This window comes from Meleagris gallopavo, chromosome 26, assembly GCF_000146605.3.
Source record: "Meleagris gallopavo isolate NT-WF06-2002-E0010 breed Aviagen turkey brand Nicholas breeding stock chromosome 26, Turkey_5.1, whole genome shotgun sequence".
NCBI lineage: Eukaryota > Metazoa > Chordata > Aves > Galliformes > Phasianidae > Meleagris > Meleagris gallopavo.
Window position 1 is genome coordinate 5,411,105 of NC_015036.2, and position 21,261 is coordinate 5,432,365.

The 21,261-nt window shown below is 52.3% G+C and overlaps 1 protein-coding gene across 2 annotated transcripts in view; it reads right to left on the minus strand.

Annotated features, from left to right (window-relative positions):
• The window catches only part of DSCAML1 (DS cell adhesion molecule like 1), a 78,894-nt gene that overhangs the window by 57,062 nt on the left and 571 nt on the right, over positions 1-21,261 (minus strand). For both annotated transcript variants that reach the window (XM_010723738.3, XM_031556897.1), the window contains exons 2-3: positions 14,988-15,305; positions 13,122-13,268 (exon numbers count right to left, since the gene is read on the minus strand). In XM_010723738.3, coding sequence (XP_010722040.1) covers positions 13,122-13,268; positions 14,988-15,305 — 465 coding nt within the window. The remainder of the gene's footprint in view (positions 1-13,121; positions 13,269-14,987; positions 15,306-21,261) is intronic.

The window sequence follows — 21,261 nt, forward strand, 5'->3', positions numbered from 1 at the left end:
TCAAACCCAGACAAAATAGCATCTTCTCCCCCTCTCCTTCTCATACAAAAATATTTGTAAATAAATGTTTCCTGCTTCTGTTTATCCCGTTTTAAAAGACTTTAAATGGAAGCCTGCTCCCCGCACTGTATCATTACCCTTCATTAGCGCAATTTTCCAGAGTTTAGGTGGCTGGAGAAAGAAAACAGAGGATAATGTGCCACTCCGAGAGCTGCAAAAACAAACAGAGGGAGAACAATCGCGAGCCTAACTTGGAGCCTTCTGACCAAAGCGTTTCAGTGATGCTGGGCACGCGGCGAGCGCTCGCTGCGCAGCCTCCAGCACGGCATCGGCGCGGTAATTAGGCTCTGCGTTCATACGCAAACAAGGTAGATGTCAGCACATTTCTAATATGCTCACCACCACCGCGGGGCAAATTAAGCCATTTGCAGCTCGGTCAAGCTTTGCAGGGAGCCCCGTGAGCAGGCGCAGAACCTGCCGTGGGTTGGGGCTCGGCTGCGAATTTACCCCATGCAGCATCCTCCTGGTGGGCATCATCCCAATGAGCACAACCTGAGCTCTCTTGGGGTGATGCAGGAGTGTTCTCTGGGGTGCAGCTCATGCTGTAATGTCACAGCCCACCCCTTCCTTAGGGAAGGAGGCCAATGCCCAAACCCCACACGGCTGCTGAGAGGCGGGAGCCCCAGCACTGAATGTAGATAAGTTGAAAGGCACTGGTTTGTTTCTTGGGGATGGAAGCAGAGGTCAGCAGAAAGGGTGAAGTAAGCAGAAAGGAGTTTGGTACAAAGCCGAAATGAGAGAGTTTTATCTAGCAACCACAAATAACCCTCCAGAGGGACTAAATTTAGCCTTTGGTGAACACAAATTATTGTGTTGGAATTCACAGTAAGAACAATTTGGATCCCAGTGAGAAAGAAAAGCCAAGTGCCAGAGCCACATGCACAGGGACAGCCAAGGTGCTGCTGACTTGGTTTCCACCGTTATCATAAAATCGTTTGAGCTGGAAGGAACCCTCAAAAGCCACCTGGTGCCACTCCCTGCAGTGCACAGGGACACCCACAGCTCCAGCAGTGCTCACAGCCCCAACAGCCTGACCTTGGCTGTCTCCAAGCCTGACAAACCCAGCAAATTGTTGCAAAGATAACTGCTGTGCTACTGAATCCAGAGCACCAAGCAGCTGAGAAATGTCCCCAAGTAGGGACAGCCCTCATTGCAGCAGGGAAGGGCTCCAGAAAGAAATCTCATTTATAGATCACTGCTTTGATATCTTTTTGCTTTGCATTTCTGTTCTATACAGCCTTGTTTATTGCACTGATATTTCATCCTGTGGATTCATCTTGGATCATCGTTAAGGTTCCTTCCTCGCTTGCAGACATGCCTCTGCTCATCATAAAAATCTACACTGAAATTTCAGATTAATTAAAAGCTGTAAATTGCGAAGCCAGATGCTACAACTCACACCTTCACCCATCCAAAAAATAAGAAAAAAATAGAAAGGAGATGAGATCACAATGCCCTCCCATGATCACCGGGCAGCCGTTCCCTGAGGACACCGCGCTGGGATGGAGCTGCTCTGTGCTACCATCACTCCCTCCGACGCAGCACCTGGTGCTGCTGTGCCTCCTCTGCCCTCTTCCATCACTTCAGGGCGGATTAGCAGGAGAGAGGCAGGCTCCAGCGCTGCTCAGTTCTTGAGCTCCTACTTGCCGCGGATCTCTTAATGCATTTCTTGGCCAAGGGTTAGCAGATTAAACACTCCATAGAAGGCGAGCTGACACAAGCTGACAGACCTGAATCTTCTGCACATGCATAAGTGCCAGTCCTCATCACAAGGATGCTTATTTGCCAGCCTCGTACCTATCACTTTGGCTGGGAGTCAATCTAAATAAAGCAAATTCACTTGTTCTGATGGGGAGAGGGAGTCACCGGGCTGTCATAAGGCTGAACTCAGCCTGCATCACTTCAAAGTGGAGGTGCTGCAGAAACGCAAAGCACTTCAGCTCCGGGAGCAGGAGGGGGAAAGTTTTGCTTCCATCCAGGAGAGGTGTGGGAGAAAGAGCTCTGCACACCCCTCCCCTGGCCCTGCCCTGCTCAGCCTCCTGTCCTTCCCCAGCTCTCGGCTGTGAGGATTAAGATTCATTTCAAATGAAGTTTTCATTATTTTCCACTCTCCTTCTTTATTCCCAAACTCATTTGCATTACAAAAAAATTAAACAAAAGCTGCTTTTTGAATCTCCACTCATTACTCCCATTACATTTGTTAACATCATTATCTTCAGCTGAAGATGGCAACTATTATCAAATGTTGCAGAGCTTTTGTAGACCTCTTGCTATATTACTCCAGAAAATTGCTTTAATGCTTATGCTTTTAGTGGTTTTAAAGAACCAGCTATAGCATCAGAAGCCATAAAGAAGATAAAAAAGCGCATCGTTTGATAGTATGTGCATTTTTTCCCTTTGCACTGAGATATAAATACACAGTGGTAACGCAGGATGCACTACAGCAATCCACCATGCATCCTCCTGTCTGACCCTTGCTACGCCGCTCCATTTCTCTGCAGCTCCTCCCTTCCCTCAAACACTTTTTTTCAGGAGAAAGCATTGCAACAAAATCTTCTACCCAAAGGAACACCCAAACTCGGCACAGTTTGCTTCTTCCAAAATTCAACAACACTGATTTTGTTTGCACAAGGGACAGGAATGGTGAACAGCTCCAGCTGTGGCTGCAAGATCTGTGTCTTTATCACAGAATCACAGGATGGTCTGGATTGCAAAGGACCACAATGCTCATTCAGTTCCAACCCCCTGCTCTGTGCAGGGTTGCTAACCACAGCCCAGGCTGCCCAGAGCCACATCCAGCCTGGCCTTGAATGCCTCCAGGGATGGGGCATCCACAGCCTCCTTGGGCAACCTGTTCCAGTGCCTCACCACCCTCTGAGTGAAGAACTTCCTCCTAATATCCAACCTAAACCTCCCCTGTCTCACTTTAAAACCAGTCCCCCTTTTCCTGTCACTATCCACCCTTGTAAACAGCTGTTCTCCCTCCTGTTTATACACTCCCTTCAAATACTGGGAAAAAAAATATCCGTCCCTTTAGGAGGAAAAAGAAGCCCAGACCACATCAGTGCTTGGGGAGCAGCCCAGGAGTCTCCAAATACAGCCTGCAAGGATGGCACACAGATATGAAACAAATTGCCCTGCTCTAGCCATGTGTGAGCACAACTCACATAAGTTCATGCCTGGTCACACAGCCCAGGAGACCCACACACACAGATGTAAATTATCACTTTGTTTTCCATTGGGCTTTTGGTGTTGATTCATGCTGCCCAAACAAATAATTACGGCCTTATCTCCATCACGCAGCAGCATTAGCTGCAATTCATCATTTCTACCTGCTTTGTTTCATGCGTAGCATACGTACATATACAAATAAAGTAGAAATTCAGCCGTTCATGTTTCGTGGGGCACAGCAAAGTGGTGTTGGGTTAAACATGGGCCCCACTACAACAAAAGCGTAGACACAGGCAGCACAAAACCTCGCCTGCAATTGATCCCATCCAGCACGTATCCAGAGGCGATAGGGGAACTTTAACCCACCCAACACAACGCAACAGTTCAACTCCTGCCCATGCTTATAGTGCTTTCCAGGCTGCAAAATAATATAAGAACACAAATGGGGGCATCACGTGGGGTTTTGTACAAGCCAAGAGAATGCAAATAGAGCTCCTTGTGAGCACTCAGCTCTTACACCAGGATACGTGCAAACACGGAAGACAAAGCAGAACCATTAAACTTGGGATCACAACTCCCCTGTGATGGGGAAGCAGAGCTCTGCATTTCCCTCCACTGAAGGATGGAAGCTCTCAGTGCTGCCATTCTGGCGCTGGTTTTTGTCACCTTCTTCAGGACCCAATAGTTTGTCTGCTGGGCAGACATCAAGGCTGGACCTCAGCATGAGGATTTGCTCTTGGAAGCCCATGGGGACATGAGCATCCAATGCAGGAGGAGGGAATCGTGGGGCCATGCCTTGCAGCCTTGAGGACACCGAGCTGAGTGGTGCAGTGGACACAAGAGCAGGAAGGGGCACCATGCAGAGGGACCTGGATGGGCTCAGAAAGTGGGCACTGACGAGATTTAACAAGGCCAGGTGCTGCTCTTGCCAACAAGAAGGCCAACAGTCCCCTGGGCTGCAGCAACAGAGGGGTGGCAGCAGGGGGAGGAGATGGAGGGGTTTGTGCCCCTCTGTTCTGCCCCTGGAAGGCCCCACCTGCAGTTGTTGCTGATTTTTGCTGCCCCATCAGCTGTTCTATGATTCTACAACCTGCAGGCGCAGCTTGACCACAGCAGCTTATATCTTCAGAGCTGCTACCAGTGGAAGACACACAACAGGCAATGGAAATACTGGAAACAAATATTCAACACCACAGAAATCAGAAGTATTGCTCAAGAGAAAACATAAGGCCAAAACCCAACGTGGTGCAGCTTTCAGATGGAATGGAGATGAGCTGCAGATGAATTGCCCCCTCCCAAGGATCAGGGGGTGCAGAAGTGGAACACAGTGAGCCCCTCACTACCACCCCAGCCCCACTGCTGGGTACCAGATGCTTAGGCAGAAATCTCAGTTCTTGGTTAAAAATAACAGCAGTTTCCAGCCCTCAAAGGTGCAGAAAAATGTGACCTCTAAAAATTCAGGAACTGAAAGGCAAATCAAATGAGTCCCAAATTTGTCTACGCTATAAACGTCAATTTCTTTTTGAAAGAAATGAATGTTTTTGATGAATGTTTTCTTGAATGCCTGCTCTTGGCAGTGCTGCCATCTGTGAAAAATCTCTGCCACGCTCGCTATTAAGATTCCATTTCCAAGAAGAGCTCATCGCCGTTTTAATAAATGGTTAAAAAACTGTCACCAATCCAAAGGGGCAGCAGCTTGTTTACTGCGAGCGGCTCTGTCACCACGTACAGCACCTCTGAGTGATCGGCTCCGAGCTGCCAGACCACATACGGTCCCTCCGCAGCCCTCCAACGAGCGGCATTTTAGCTGTGTCGGGCACGTAGGAACCTAATGCCTATCGACTCTGAATGAGATTTATACTCCAGCTCGCTGTGAGAGGGTCACTTAGAGCCTCGCGGAGGTTTCACCCAACACCCTCAAGTCATTTATTGGCCTTTCCGTACCATTCCTCGCCAAAAAGCACAAGCTCTCCCCACAGGCGGAGGTGCAATAGCAGCACCTGGCAGCAGGGGCTACCAAAAGCCTTTGGAAGAGCACCAGTGATGGGCTGGGATGGAAGCAGCACGCCCTGCTCACACCACGAACAACGTGCCATGGGCTGCAAACTGCTCCACGGTTTTGTGCATCCATCCCAGCACCCACGGGAGGGCTGAGGAGCCCACCTTGGGTGCACAGCTGCTGCAATGGAGGCCCAAAGTACCTGGTGCACACACAGCTCTTGTGCGTGACTGCATCAGGAGGAACAATGAGATCTTTTTCCAGATTCGGCAAACATCAGTATAATAATAAAAAAATATATATTAATTATATGCTTGAACATATGCACCAGAGCAATGCCCTGTATTTTCTCCTAATTGTTCTCCGAGCCTTACAGAGCCAGATTTAAATAAAAATGAAGCAGTTATTTAAACCGCAATTAAAGATGGAGCAATTTATTTTTAAACTGGAAGGAGCGTCACCGGAGCAGGCGCGAGGGCCGCGGGCAGTGCCAGCATCACCGCGATCCTGGCACGCTTTGAAGAGGAGATGGAGGTTGCAATGCCACAGAAAGGCTTGGCCCTTACTGAGGTCAGCTCCTTGCTAGCAAATTTGCAGCCTGGGACTCTCTGAGGGTACCAGGGCCAGGCGCTGCAATGAGTTTCAGGGAGAGAGGCAGGTCACTGTCCAAGAACGTGGAGATGTGGCACTGAAGGATGTGGTTCACTGGGCGTGGTGGGGGTGGGTTGAAGGTCAGACTTGATGATCTTAGAGGTCTTTGTCATCACCTGTCCACCAAATCCCTGCCTCCCACATCAGCAGGAGGGAGCATCCTCTGCAGCAAAACGCTGCTGGAAGGGGGCTGGGGTGGGAGGGAGAGGAGCACCCACAGCACAAACCCACCCTCTCTTTTCATAAGACAGCAGAATTTATCAGCCCGCAGCCCTTCACATCTGTCTCCTCATACAAAATGAAAGAGGCTTTGAAAAACAGAGGAGATGAAATAAAGCCGTCTGTGTGAGGAAGCTGGCATCTCTGCCACTGTCACTGTCACCATGGTAGGAATAATGACCGCGATTGTTTCTGCATCTGTGGATGCGCAGGGAGGAGGAGGAGGAGGAGGAGGAGAAGGAGGAGGAAGCAGCACACCCCCAGCAGCAGCCCTGCAGCTCCCAGGGGCAGCAAGAGGCTCCTGTACCCCGACGTGGTCGCATCCTCGTCACCACACGTGTCAGTCACCCCAGTGGCTGTGTCAGCAGTGGTGGCACAGGGCAGGGATGAGCTCAGCAGCACGCAGCCGTGGGTTCTCTTCTCTCCAGTCCAACACAGCCCCAATGGCTGAAGCTTGCAAGAACAAGGTTTGAGAAGAGCTCTGACCTGCATGGTTTGAACACCACGATTGCAGTGCTGCAGCAATTGTAGGCATGCTGCCCTAGGAGGTGCAGCTCCTCTGGAGACCTCAGGGTCACAGGGCACAACCAACACCATCCTCATTCCATTAGATAACAATTAAAAGGGAAAATATTGAGGCAGAGCAGAGCTCTGACCATGCCAACAAACAGCTGGTGCAGCAAACCCCTTCACCCTTCCCCAAAGCTGGCCTGAGCACGTTCAGGGAGATGGCAGCAGATTCCAACCCAAAAGGGTTCCACAGTCTTGTCCTGAGGTGACTCAGTGCACTGTAGAGCTCCAGACCCCAAAGGATTGCAACTCTGCTTCAGCAGCAGTGCCTCCAAAACGCACAGAAGCATTACAATTTGGCAAACGCCTTTTGAGTGGCAGACAGCACACTCCTCTCTCCCACAGCACTGCAGAGGGCTTTGCTTCTCCCCTCGGCTTCTTGGAAATCTTCTGCAAAATCACAATCTGCAATTCAGGGCACAACTGGAACTAAACCTGTTCAGAGCCACCCTGGGACTCGCATCCATGCAGCATGCCCTGCTGCCACCAGCAGAACACATTCCTCCATTCATTTCCTGCTCCTCTCCCCACTCCGCATCTCTCATCCCATCCCCCATGCCAAGAACAGCACCAGCACCAAGTGCTCAGGCAATCCCAGTAAGGTGGAGCTCACCCGTCCTCACCCTGCATTCCCAGCTGCTTCCCAGGCTCTGTGCCTGACCCGACTGGGCTTCGAGGGATCCTCGGGCATCTTCGTACCAGCAGAGCCTTCCACACCTGGAAGCTCAGCCTGAGCCCTGAGAAGTCAGTGCTGGAGGCAGATGTGGGGCTGGAGCACAGCAGCGAAGTGTCAGACAGAGATGTACAGCCATCCATCCCAGCCTCCGTGCGCTGTTCATCCATTCCCTGAGCACCACAGCTCCTCGAGCAGTAGCAGATTTACAAGCACAGGTGTGCAGAGATGGCAGCTCCAACACGGACACTTCTATTTTAACCCACAGACATCACTGTGCTGCACTTGGCTCGTGCTCCACCACCCCACAGTGCTTGGAGAGAGCAAGGACGTCACACAGGGCTGGCGCAGAGGGTTGGGATGCCACATGCTGAACCAACAGCACCTTCCCTCCACAGGCAGCCCTCTGCTCTATACCCACAGCAGCCAGGGACCTCCTCACTCTGACCTCAGATGGAGTTTCTGCAGAAGAGAAGTGCTCCAACAGTGCGGCCAAAGCGGCACAGAGCTTTCCTGCAGAATGGGCTGAGCTCACGCAGTTCCAGGCAATTCTCACTGCAACATCAGCAGCTGAGATCTGCTGCACAGGAGGTGAGGTTGGCAGCCAAACTCGCTCTGCAAAACTGGGGCTCACGGCAGAGGAGGACACGGCTGCAGGGATGGGCACGCTGCAACCACACCACTGCCACCAGTGCCCACCGCAGCACGGGCACAGCTGGAGGCAATAGGTGCTCACCCCTCTCTATTCACATGCATCTTATTGACTTGTTTTAGTCTTCTTGTGTGCGTGCATGTGTGTGAGATCGTCTCCAACGTGACTCTGCATTATCAGGGCTATAATGAGTCCTTGTTAAAGTGGATTTGATGGAATAATTATATTCCAGAAAAAAAAAAAAAAAATCCTGCAGGAAAGCGCTCTCCCCTCTTAAAGGGCAGGAGCATCAAACGTTCTCGCCACATTATTTGCAGTCACACCTTCTGCTGCATCTGCTCCTTTTAAAATCTCTAACTCCAATCTGATCTGAATATATAAATCTGAATTATCACAGCAAAAGGAGATGTGCTCACACCTTTTTTTATCTGTTGCCATGGCGATTAGATAAAATTCACGCCAAGTCTCTGGGGAAGGATGAAATGATTTCAGACAGAATCTCACCCCACTTGGTGAGAATAACGCCTGGAGCTCCTTCCCTCTGTAACAGGTCTGGGCACATGTCGCAGCCAGAGAGGGTGCGAGGGGCGGGGGGACACCGGGACACTTTGGGAGATCTTGGGACCGACAGAGGAAAAGGTTCCGCAGCACCCCCAGCCAGGGAAGGGCAGGACCACGCTCAGCTGAATCACATCAGGCTGCTCCACAGTGCTATGAAATTCAAGTGAAAAGGGCACCTCATGCCCACTGGTCACAGCCTGGCTTCCTGCTGCCCGTGAGATGGTGCCAGCCCCACTCCGTGCCCACTGCAGGGGCAGGTGGGGCAGCAGCCTCCATCCCTTCCCCTCCAGCGTGGGCATCCCATAAAGTTGGGGTGACTCCAGAGTGCCCTCAGGTCCCAGCATGCCTACACATTGCCACTGCAGGCCCTGAAACAGCCTGAGCTACTGTGTGTTCAAACAGAAGCAGCACACCGCATGAAACCCCTCTGCCAAGGGTCTATTCCACACCAGGGAGAGGTTTGGGAGGTCTTTTCCAACATGTGGTGACCATCCTCAGCAATGTACCTCCGGCCCCCAAACCATCCCACTGAGGATAAGCACACAGACAAGGACTGCCTTTCAACTCACCACGTCAATTCTATCCCAGCTTTTCTCCAAGGAGCTTGATACCCCTCAGAACAAGTCCATTGGCCAAAGGTCAACGCCTCACTCCCCTAGCCTGTAGCCATGCCTCTGGGATTGGCTGCCCCATCCCACAGCACGCAGAGCATCACACCCATGCACACCATTGGGCTGAACTGCTGGCAGCCCCACGCTGTGCCTCTGGGCTCACTGTGCTTGGAGACAGAGTAAAGTGGGATTTGTGCATAGCTGCACTCCAATATTTTAGAGAGAAATGCAGTGTGTAGCAGATGCTGCCAGGTATAGCAGAACAGAGCATACATCTTTGGGGCAGATGGATGTATTTAATCACCAGAAAGCTGTTACTATTTCATTCTCTACATCACTGAAGGGTCTCTGAGACGAGCTCAAGAATCCCATCCATAGACTTGGCCACAGCATGGCAAAGGATACTTAATTTTAAGCTCATATCTGAGCCAGCACCACCAGATCAGCGTAGGTGCTCCATAGAATCATAGAACGACCTGGATTGAAAAAGACCTCAAAGATGCTTCCTACATTCCAAACAAAAATGTTTACAGAAACCATTCAAACTTTGCAGAAGACATCATTTATTTCCGTGGTTCTGGCACGGAACTCCACGTGTTGGCTTCCAGAAGAAGGACTTCATGGCCACCCAACATACACACGTGCCTCGTTTGGAAGCGAGGTTTTGGAAAAGTCACCAAGCACAGCAGGGAGCTCTGCTGCAGAAGGGCTGACTGCTCCTCACCAACCCACTCCAACATCTTCAGCTCACTGCCAGCATCACCGCACAGCCCCCCAGGACAGGCGCACGCCCAGCCCTGCTGAAATCCCTTCCCACCAGGCAGCACCTGCAGTGAGGACGTGCCAGCGCCGCACATTTCCATTTCTGTGTCACAACAACTAGAGCACGGTGACGCCGAGGCAGCTCCGGTCACGGATGCAACAGTTCCTCTGACAAATCCAACCCGTGTGCTGCCAGACCTCGCGTTACCCGGCGCTTTAATAGAGCCATTCGCTCCGCTCAGGGCAGCGGCTTCTCCCCGTTTCCCTCCAGGGAAGGGAGAGGCACGCGGAAGCACGCTGCTCAGCTGCATCCTCCCCGGTCCTCCTCCCACCCCACCCCCAAGGATACATCAAGATTCATCAATAGCAACAGAGTTTGAAATCACAGCCTCGGTGTGAAGCGCAAATCTTGCACGCAGCCCCCAGATCCGCGAGCGCTGCTGCTTTATTCTGAATAAGCACGAGCCCACGTTCCACGCCAGAACACTGAGAGTGCTGCTGCACGTGTGCTACCAGGCTGAGAACGAACAGCAAGATTGATTTGGACGCGAGCACCAGCAAAGCAAATGGCTTTTTGAAAACCCTATAATTTCTCTGCAACCCTTGACTTCACTAAACACACATTTTTAGACTACGGCACCGTTAGGTAGGCATTAAACAAAAATGAGCCGCACTAATGATGATTTATGTGCAGGATAACCTTCCATAAAGAATTTATCTTTGATTTCAGGGTAAGTTACAGCGTTGCCAAGTGAACCAAACCACGCGAGTCAGCACCAAAGTCCCTCCTGCAGCAGCGCGACACAGACACGAGGCACTGCTCCACCATTGTTTCAAGATCTCACCCAAAATTAACGCAGTAGGAGCGCCTGAGAAGGCACACGTGGAGGAACTGGAGGAGAGAAGTCAGGCAGAGCGCTCAGAAAGCAGCACTGCACCGCTGGGAGCAGCACTAAAGGAGCACAGAGAGCACAGGGCACAGCAGCAGGAGAGGATGGAGATGAGCAGGAATTACTCCCCCCATTTCAAGGGGTGACCACGGTTTGGTAACAGCAAAGCCAGCATCAGCTCTAGCAAGAGCAATAAGAAATCAGCTCCAGGCAGATACTATATTTGTAATCCAACAGCAAAACACGCTTGCTTGTGTTGACTCCGCACTGTAACACAATTTGTATGTTCTGTCTTTAGGGTAATTATTGCTTTAGAATGTTAAAATTGTTCCACTCTAATTAAATCATCATATTTTAAAAAAAAAAAAAAAATCCACTGCAGCAGTGAGCTTGGGAGCAGGCCTGGCTGAGATCATGTGTGTGCATGGGCGCTTGGGTGGGCAATGCACTGCTGTTGCTCACACAGAGCACAGACACGGCTCTGCTCCTGCAACTCCACTGCACAGCACAAGTCCATCAGAGCACCCTGCCATCCCCAGGGTCTCCAGCACCACTGGGAGCACCCAAAGGAGAAGAGCAGCACCAGAAGCCACTATGCACCAGCCAGCCCATCAGGGAACAGTGCTCCTCCTGAGCAACAGCTGCTGCTGAAGGCATTTCCATGATGCTGCAAAACCTCCTGAAACAACAGAAAGATGCTTACATAGGTTTGTATTCAAGAAGACTGTTTGCTAAACAGAAATCTCCCTTTCCAGGCACAAGGCTGCTGCAGACACAGAGCAGCTGCCCATCAGTGAGCAGCATTCTTCCCAGCTCCTGCCCGGGGAAGACCACGGAGAGAGGAGTCTCATGCAATATTTCATCCTGAGACTGTCAGAAGTGGGTCAGTGCTGGGGAGGAGGGGCACTGGGCTGGAGCCCTGACCACGGCAGGGAACTGGCTCCTCGCCCCAGCTCCACAGCCCAGCGTGGGCTTGGTGCCAGCACCAGGATTGGCACAGGGGTCGGTGGAGATACGTGCCCTTGATGCTCCAGCACAGCTCCCAGATATCACCTCACAGACCCTACAAAGCCCCAGCAGTGGAAGGAGTGCTGCCTCCCAATGTCAATCCCCATTCCAGCCATAGGGGAGCGCTGAGCCAGCAGCTGGGCTGCACCCCGAGATGCCACCACAGCCCTCCGGAAGGCTGCTCGTCCCCCTCCAGGTGAAGCACTCTGCTCCTTAAGCTCCTTAGGAAACAGCCCCGCAAGGCGGATTAGAGCAAATCCCCTCCCATGCACGGTCAGCAGCTGGCACTGGGATGTCCCCTCGGTTGTCCCCCGCTGGTGGCAGCCCCTGGGCACAGCACAGCCTATGTGGCCCTGGGGGAGCAGCGGGACTTACTGACCTGTGAGCAAATATCAAGCACTGAGCGCTCACTTTGGGCAAAATCCTTTAATTCTTTCTGGATCCCCTGGGGAAAGAAGCATCGATTGCTTTACTACCAGCTCACCCACGCTGCGCCAGGCAGCCGGCACAGCCATCAATACAGCCAGGGAGGAAGCCAGGAGGTCACCCTGGCACACAGGGACACTGTGGCCCCACACCGCACCTGCCACAGCCCTGTGCTGCTCCTGAGCCTGTGACAGCCCGGCAGGACCCAGCACAACATATCCAGCAGCATCTCCTGCTTGCCCACACCAAGCCTGGGAGGCTGTATCCCACCCAGGGGACCTGCTGGGGCAGGGCCCTGCTTTCAGAGCTTTCCTGCTCTCATGGGGTATCAAAAGCCATGGGGAACTGCCCAAGGGTCCCTACAAAAGGTTGGGTGCTGCTGTCCCCCTGTGTCACACTGGTGGAGGCACATCCTGCCAAGGTGGCCACGTGGCTGCCAGGCGCCAGGAGAAGAAAGAGATGCACAATGCCATTTCATCCTGGAAAACTGACTCTGTGCCATTCAAAAACCAGGGAAACCAACCAGCTGTAGGTCAGGATAGGGATAGCATGGGACACCTCCTGCTGGCCCAGTGCGAGGTGCCACGCAGCCATGGGGGTGAGATGGGTCAGGCAGGCAGCAGACACCGGGACAGGAGCCACGAGCTCAGCAATGTGCAGAGCATCACCATCCACAGCACCAGAGACAACAACACAGCACATCTGCTCACACCACCGGGCCTCTCCGGTGTGAAGCCACAGGATCCCCATTAAAAGCCTTGGCTTTGGCAGCACCAAAAGCCATCCTCCACAAGACTCAGCCCAACACGACCAAGCAAGTCAGGTATTCCAAGGAACACGGCGCTTCCCAAGCAGCTGTCTCTCTTACCTGGGATGATAGAAACGGTGTCTTTCTCCCAGGACACAACACTAACATATTCCTGCACTGAGGAGGGGATGAGGCACTTGAAGACAGCCACGTTTCCACGCATCGACCTTTGGTCCTCCACCCGGACGGTGTACGGCTCCCTGAAAACTGCAGAGGGGGGCAGATGGTTGGTGGCATGACAGCACTGGATGGAAACCCACTTTAGTTTTGCTTTAATCCTCCATCTCCTCCCCCCCCAAAAAAAACCAACCCCACACTTTGCTGGCTGTCAGGGCACCCTGTACTGCTGCTAGAGATCAGGAGCAGAATGGGTACATTGCTGGGTGCTTCTGGGTGACACCTCACCTGGTCAGTAGCAGGGGAGGTAGAGCCACAGGTAAGCAGCTGAAGGACAGGTCCCACCTGCACTGCTGCCCCCCCAACTCCCTCCTATTGATGGGGTGAAGGGAAGAAACCTGCACAGAAAGGGACACCAGCACTGCAGCAGCTTAATCAGTCAAAGTCTCCTTAATCACATGGAGCAGGGGCTTATTCACAGGCTTTGAAGGCCAGCAGAGAGCATGGGGGCACCCAGCTGGGCTCTGCTCCCAGCACCCCAACCCCAGCCCCACAGCCCCTGCTGCTGCCAAGCTGCTTGTTCCCACAAAGGTAGTTTAAAATCAAAACCAGCACGTTTAGAGTTTTCCATTGGCCAGAGAGATTTACCCCCTGTGCTCACTGCTAGTTTTGCTAAATATTTTGAGAGTTTTCCCAATTTCTCCTATTTTTAATTGGGTCTTACTTGCTTTCTTTATACAGCTGTCATTGGCTTTTCATTCTACATGGCCATCACAAAGCAGAGAACACAAGAGAGCCAAGGGACACAAAGGTTTCAACCAATTTCAAGTGTTCCAGAGCCAAAGTGCTTGGAGCTACCACTGCTGAGGCTATCCTGGTGGCCCTGCTCGTGGCCCCACTGCATGCTGCCCACCGACTGCACCTGCTAATAGGACAGATGTGGGCCTTGGGCAGCAAGGGAGCTCACAGAGCCCTGGCACAAGGAGGGGTCAACTCCATGCAGCACAGCCACGTTTACTGCACCCCTACCTGCTGCTGTCCCTCCTCCACTAAGCTGTGGTTTATAGGTAACCTGCTAATGTTGGTAAATAATTCACTCCAGGAGGGGGGTTAATACCCATTTACTCTGCAGTACAAGGTATTAAAATAAAAAAACCCTGTAGTCACTTCTGTCATGTTCCCTCTGCTAGCCCCACTTTTAATAGGTTACATAATGAAGCCATTCCTGGGCTATTAGCCCTCCTCAGCCTGGTCAATAATTTACCATAACGGCTTTTGGAAGCAGCTCTTTGCCATATTCCTTCTTTTTTCTTTGCTTAATAAGCCTTGGCGTGCTTAGGTTGGATGCTCCAGTGGGAACAGAGTCTGAGAGGGGCTGTGGGACACGGTGGGGCTCTGAGCTGCAGATGGATGTGTCCCAGGTCCTCCTGTACACGACGGTTTACGCTGCTTAAGGGAGGTGCAAGGATGCAGCCACATCATTGCTGCACCCAAACCACACGCCATGCCCCTGCCCATCACTGCGCAGCCCTCCCCGTGCCAGCAGCGGACTTGCATCGCACAGCTTGCTCTGAGCTCAGGCAGGACACAGCTCACAGACATATTGGCAGCTGCCTCCCGTTCATCCAACCCCTGCTCTCCGGCTGTGCAGCATCGATCGGTGCCCTCGCAGCAGGGCAGCACAGCCCATGCTCAGCATTCCTCCGAGCACAGCAGTGTGCTGTCACCATCCCACGCCAGGTGGGCAGGCCAGGAGATCCGAGAAAAGCCATCACCGCATCCAAGCCCCAAACCCCAGGGAGATCCTACCTGCTTTAACACGGATATTCGGGCTCCTGATTTTGCCAGCCGAGTTCTCCGCCGTGCAGAAGTAGTCGTTGTCGTGGATAAAGCTATTGAAGGCTGATGGCGAGAAGGGGTAGAGCTGCAAAGTCCCATTGGCATGGACATGCCGGATGTGGGGCACATCGTAGATGTCGTCACCTGTGGCCAAATACCACCGAAGGACGGCGCTGGGTGACCCTGCGGCCGGGCAGGGGATCACCACCCCCACTGTGCTGGAGAAGGTGACCTGCTGGATGGAGTCGTTCACAAAGTAGAGGCTGGTTCCAACATCTTCAGTGTGAGCTGCAGAGGAAGCAGAGTCTGAGGGTCAGTGCGGATGGCAGTGCTCCCCAGCAGCGTGATCACCCCGAACCCAGCCACAGAGCACAGAGAGAACATCAGGGCAGGGGCTGGAAGCACAGCTCAGGAACCACGAGCATCTCACCACAACCAGATGCCCCCACGCATGGGTGCTCCTCAGCCAGATGTGCAGCCTCAGATGTGCAGTGGGCTCTGCACAGATACACCACTACCTGGTGACGGGGGCTGTGCATGCACTGGTGGCCCTGAGCTTGCACCGAAGCACAGCTCACACTGCCCAGAGCTGCCCAGGACACCGTGATCACTGCAGAAAAGCAAAGGAGACCTCTCCACCCAGCATCCCCCTTGCCACTCCAGGACCACGAGCTCCCCTTTACCACCACAGTGAGCAAAGCTGCCTACAAATAAGGACGAAGCAGCCCCCAGTCACTCGGTTCCGTTTTTCTTTTTTTAGCCACGCTTTTCTGCGTGGGCAGAAGGACACAGATATAGCAAGCGGCCCTCGGCGGTGTATTAATAGCTCTGCCTGGGAGCACCACTCGTGGTGCTGCAGAGCCAGCACAGAGCGTGCCATGCTGCTGGCTCCAGCGAGCCGTTGGGGACCTTCCTGACCCCAATTCCTTCACCTGGGGAGGAAAGAACAGGAACAGAGGGGGGAAAATACACCAAGATCCACATCTGTGCCCACATCATGCTCCACTCATTCTCAGCCGGGTCAACAAAGGAAAGCCCAAAGCACCTCAAACCCTGCCCAGGTTCCTGTGCTCCCAGTGAGAGCACCCGCACCTCGCTCTGCACTGAACCATCATCTAAAACATACAAAATGACCAAGTTTCTCCCTTTGCCTACTCAGAGCCCTACAGTCTCACACCAAGGCCAACTGCAGCTGTAGAATCATGAAGGTTGGAAAAGACCTCCAACCATCAACCCGTCCCCAGGTGCTGCATATATACAGAGCTGCACCACAGGGCAACCAAAGGGACTGGCAGCCAGCAAGATCCAGCACTGTCACTGCACCCCGACCAGCGACATGCACCAGGGCAGGATGTTACCCACCCTACACCCTGCTCAGCAGCAATGGGAGTGCAGCCGCAACCCTACGGGGAAGCATCCTCCTGTCTGGTGAGGGTTAGAGCTGGAAGGGTGAAGGGTGGGAGCAAAGAGTGGAAAAATACCTCGTAAACAGAAATTCAGATTACCCATGAAGCTTTTTCAGGTCAAAGGGGGAAACGGATTTTTAATAGAAAATGGAAGTTATGGGATTGGCAATAGTTATGTGACAGACGCATAGAGTTAAATCCAGATAATCTCCTTTACCATTTAGCATTGAGCACCATTCTAATTCCATGTTTCATAAAACTGTCTCCAAATCACCGAGGGAGATTAAAAATTTAGAAATAGCGCCGCAATATTTTTAAACCAGAAATCACTGCTCACATCTGGTCAGATGTGCTGACCCTAACCTAAATATCGAGGGCATTAATTCACGCGAGCTGGAGACGAGGCAGCTACAGAGGAGCCCAAATGGAAGCGTTTCGCCGGGGGAAGTGCAGTGAAGCAGCACAGCACCAGGCTGCTGGTTCCAGAGCTGCACAAAGCCCTGCACACAGCCGGACACTGCCTGGCTCACTCTGAGAGGCACGTATTTGAAGTCATCAAGGTGCAATCTTCTTAAATTGTAGTAAATTACAACCTAGAGGTATTGAAATATTAATATCTCTCACTGAGCTGGGAGCAGAGAGTCATTTTGCTATCATCCCATAGGAATAGTTACCAGCCTCGATGGCTGGACTTTCCAAACTCGACTCCCTCTGGAAGCACAGCCACTCTCAGCACTGCAGAGCCACGCGCTGTACAAGAAGCACTCGTTTACTCTAACGAGTGGCTGAAGCAGAGCAGCCATAAATCGACCCCAGGGTCTGTCAGCAGCCACATGCTCTGGGAGGAGGCAGCTGAGGTGTAGGTGTGAGTCCTGCACGGAAGCGACAAGCAGAAATGCCCTCACCTCCCCGATGGCAGCCCAGCGAGGCAATGCTTCCTCGCCTCCAGACCTCACAGGGAAGAGCTGCTCCTGTCATATGAAGTGGGTTTAGGGCTATTTGCCATGACCAGGCGCACTGCTGCCATGCAAAGAGTTTGCAGCACCGTGGAGCAGGCAGCTGCTGAACTGCAAACCCACTGCATCCCACCAGCAGCATATTCCCAAGGCTTCCCCTTGGGCTCAGTGCTCCAGGTGCCTCCCAGGATCACCACCAGGCAAGCAAACGAGCTGGATGAGCCATGGGGGCTGCCCAGCCACCAGCTGTGACAGGCTCTGCCAGGAACAGCAGGCTAATCACCGCCTTGCCACTCATTTATTATCCTCATTAAGGGCGTTTGACACCTGCCCTGTTCAAGGAGAAAGTGAAGTGGGTGGCAGTTGAGGTAGGTGGCATGGCCTGATCTTGGCTCCCTGCTGCCGGGAGGTGGGACAGCCCCATCCCATGCAACCCATCCATGGAGCAGTCTTTGGCTCTGCCTGGAAGGAGCTTCCATCACCATCAGAGCACTAACAATCTTTCTGCTAACAAAGGGAGAGTCCTCAGAGCAAGAACTGACATCTCCGAGCATCACAGAAGGGAGAAGAATGGTGAGACATGGGGTCAAATGCACATAGCAGGGTTCCTCCAAGCACCCCAGCACCTGCAGCAGCGCACAGGAGGTGCACAGCTCCCCCATGCAGGAGGTCACCCCAAAGCAGCAATTTCCCAGGCCAGCTTAAAGCCATGACCTCAGCCGAGCAGCCATCCCCACAGAGCAGTGCCCCCAAACACCAAGCGCAGCCCCAGGGGCAGTCCCGGAGCACACAGCCACCTTCCTTAGGAGGGAACACTGGAGTAGAACCCAGCTTCCAACCCCCTGTGGGAGTGCATCCTGCTCAGAGTGCTGCTGCCTGCTCCTTAATGCATCTGCATGGAAATTAAGGCCTGAACCACCTCCAGCTATTGCAGCAGCACCCAGGCGCAGGCTGTAACCCTTGCCTGGAAGGAGCAGCACTCCCACTCATTTGCCCAGCCCCTGCAATGTACAAATGGTCACCTCCTGCTTCTTCCCACTGGAGTGTCATTCCTGGGAGCTGGCACGGAGATGGGCATCTCCCAGCTCTGCATCATCTCCCTACAGCCTCCCAACCTTCTCCAGGAGGTGGGAACAAGCTCAGTAAGCACAGGCAGAACCTCCCCCTGCCCTCCAACAGCCCACCCTTGCTTCTCCAAGACCCAAGGGGACATCAGTGACATGACCAAGACAACCTGCAGCAACGTGCCCCCAGGCATGTGGGTCAGGTCCAACGGACAGAGAGGCACTGAGGCCACATATACCTTCCTGCAGAGCCAGCAGCCCCTCACTTCCAAACCACAGCTGGCACGTTTGCTTTAAGCACAGACAGATTTCTGCCCCACAGCCGACAGGTGTGAGATGAGGGAGCATGTCCATAAAGCAAGCCAGAGGAAGGCAGCTCGCTCACCTCGTCCCTTCCCCTTTAAGCTTCACTTGCTCCCTTCCCTCCCACAGAAATGAAACCCAACGGCCCCTTCCAAGAGGCAGCTGCTATGAGCAGAGTCAGGAAATGGATTTCCAAAATATTTGCTACAGCTCTGCTGGCAGGTGATGATGGCAAGATGCAGATGGTACACGGTTGGGTTTGTTTCTTAACCATCTACAAGCAGGGAAAGAGAAACTGATGACATTATAACGTACAAATACATAGCTGGCTGTAGCTGAGATTTCAAAGACAAGAAACGCTCTGGACCCAAGGCAGCCACTGCACAGCTTCTCATTACAGCACGCTTTGTATCTACTGTGACAAGCAAACCCCTTCCTCCTTCATGCCCTCCTAGGAAGCCACACTCGTTAGCAGCCTGCTTATCTGGGTGTGAGATGACTTCATGCGATCCAAGGCACAGCTCAGAACTCACACGCTGCCATGTCAGAAGGATTCCTGCCACAAAGAGACGCTTCCAGTTTTATCCCCGCTCCATCAGCTGCTTCAAACGAGGACAGTGCTCCTCACCACTCCACTCCGGACCAGACGGGCAGAAGTGCTGCAGCAGAAAGGCACCCTATGGCCGCAGCACTGCTGGGCAGCACAGCCCTGGCACCCGCAGCCTCTGCTCCTCCAGAGAACAAACACTGAGAAATATAGGGTTACCCACATCAATTTCTCATCCAAAAGCAAGAGCAGCCCTAACCCTATGCCAGGTGCAGGTAAGGGCTCTGGGCAGGTTGCCACCGTGGCTCCCAGTGCAGGGAAATGTTGGCTATCCGCAGGCAAACAAACGCCGGGCACGGCGAGGGCTCAGCGCCGCAGCCTTCTCCTCCGTGCATTTAATGAGGCTTCCATGTTTCATTTCAGAGACAAACGAGCGCCATGCCACGCTGGGGGGGCCAAGATGGGGAAGAGAAAATAAAAATAAATAAAAATAAATACAAGCTGCATAATCCACTGCGCCCAACCCCAGAGCACAGCGCAAATCTAGTGCCAAAATAAAGCAGGACAGACCCAGCAAGAGATGATCTCCCAGCTCAAAGCCTCTGCTCCTCATCGCACTGCTCACACCACAGAGCTCCTTCTGTCCTTCCTGGGGGCTCCCCACCTCAGCTTGTTCTGAAGCAGGGCAGAAAGAAGCCACAGCCACCGAGAGATCCCTCAACTCCAGCAGCCCCCTGGATCAAACGTTCATTTGCTTTCTGCTCCTACTTGAGCTCTTGTTCTACAGCAGGAATGTATTAAAAGGTTGTGCTCCGGTGCCCAGAAATATTAAGTGCCTGAAAGGTTTATCGTGCATTAAGCAATTCATTTTTTTTTATCCCATTATTATAATGAAACTTCCCATTGTATTGCTGTCCTCTCTTTGGAACCGTTTCACTTTAACACTTTCCATCACCGAGGCTGCTCAGCACCGAAGATATGTTTTATTCCCCCTCCCCTCCCCAAAAAAATAAAGAGAAAATGAGGCCACGAGGAGTTGTGCTAATGGAGGCTTTTAATTTGCACTTCTCAGAAGAGATAGCTCTGTGGGATGAGATCCTTCTTCCAAGAAGCTGGGGCAGCAAACAGGCACGGGTTTATTGGCTTTGCAGCTCGTTATTTTGGCTGCTGGGGGCAGGGAATGGTGGGGTCCTCAATGCTTATTTGTTTCTGTTTTTTTCCCCTTGTAGCACGGTAAGAAATGCAAATGTAAGCAAAGCAGACGCTGGCACATTCAGCACAGCAGATCCGAAACAAAAGCAATTTTGGTTAAAGCTCCCAAACGCAGTTTCAGCCCGGTTCTAATAAAGCAGCTATTCCATAATTAATAATTGATGGAATAATTGATCACCAGGCAACTGGACAGGACGTCCTATTAAGCCTCAGTAAATATTTTTCATTGGGTTAGCACTGAGATAGATGTGCAATTTAGCAGACAGCAGGAGAAGTCTCATGGAAGGAGGCAGCTCCGTTCCCCTTATTTCTCTTTCATTTCCTGAATTCCCCTCCTCACTTCTGCTCCCAAATGTCAAAAAAAAAAAAAAAGATAATTAGGGCAAATGCCATTTCATATTCCCCAAGCACCCCACCTGCCACAAGGTGGGCACTTCCCCCCATCTGCAGATGTGGCGATGGACGTCCAGAGAGGTAATTGATGAGAGAAGCACAATTACAAACTCCCACGGACCTGGAAATGGGCAATTCCTTTATGTAACATCGATTGATTGTTGTCACAAACGCCCTGCGATTTAACTGCCCGCGCTCCATGCGGCTCCTTGGCTTTCTATTTTAATTGCATCTATAGCAGACTTGGTTTAGAGTATTACCTCCATAGATTTGGATAGCATTCACTTAATCTCCAACTTTAAATTAATCTCTAATCTTTAAGTGTGCATCTCTCCTTGACACACTTCTTCCACGATTTCCCCC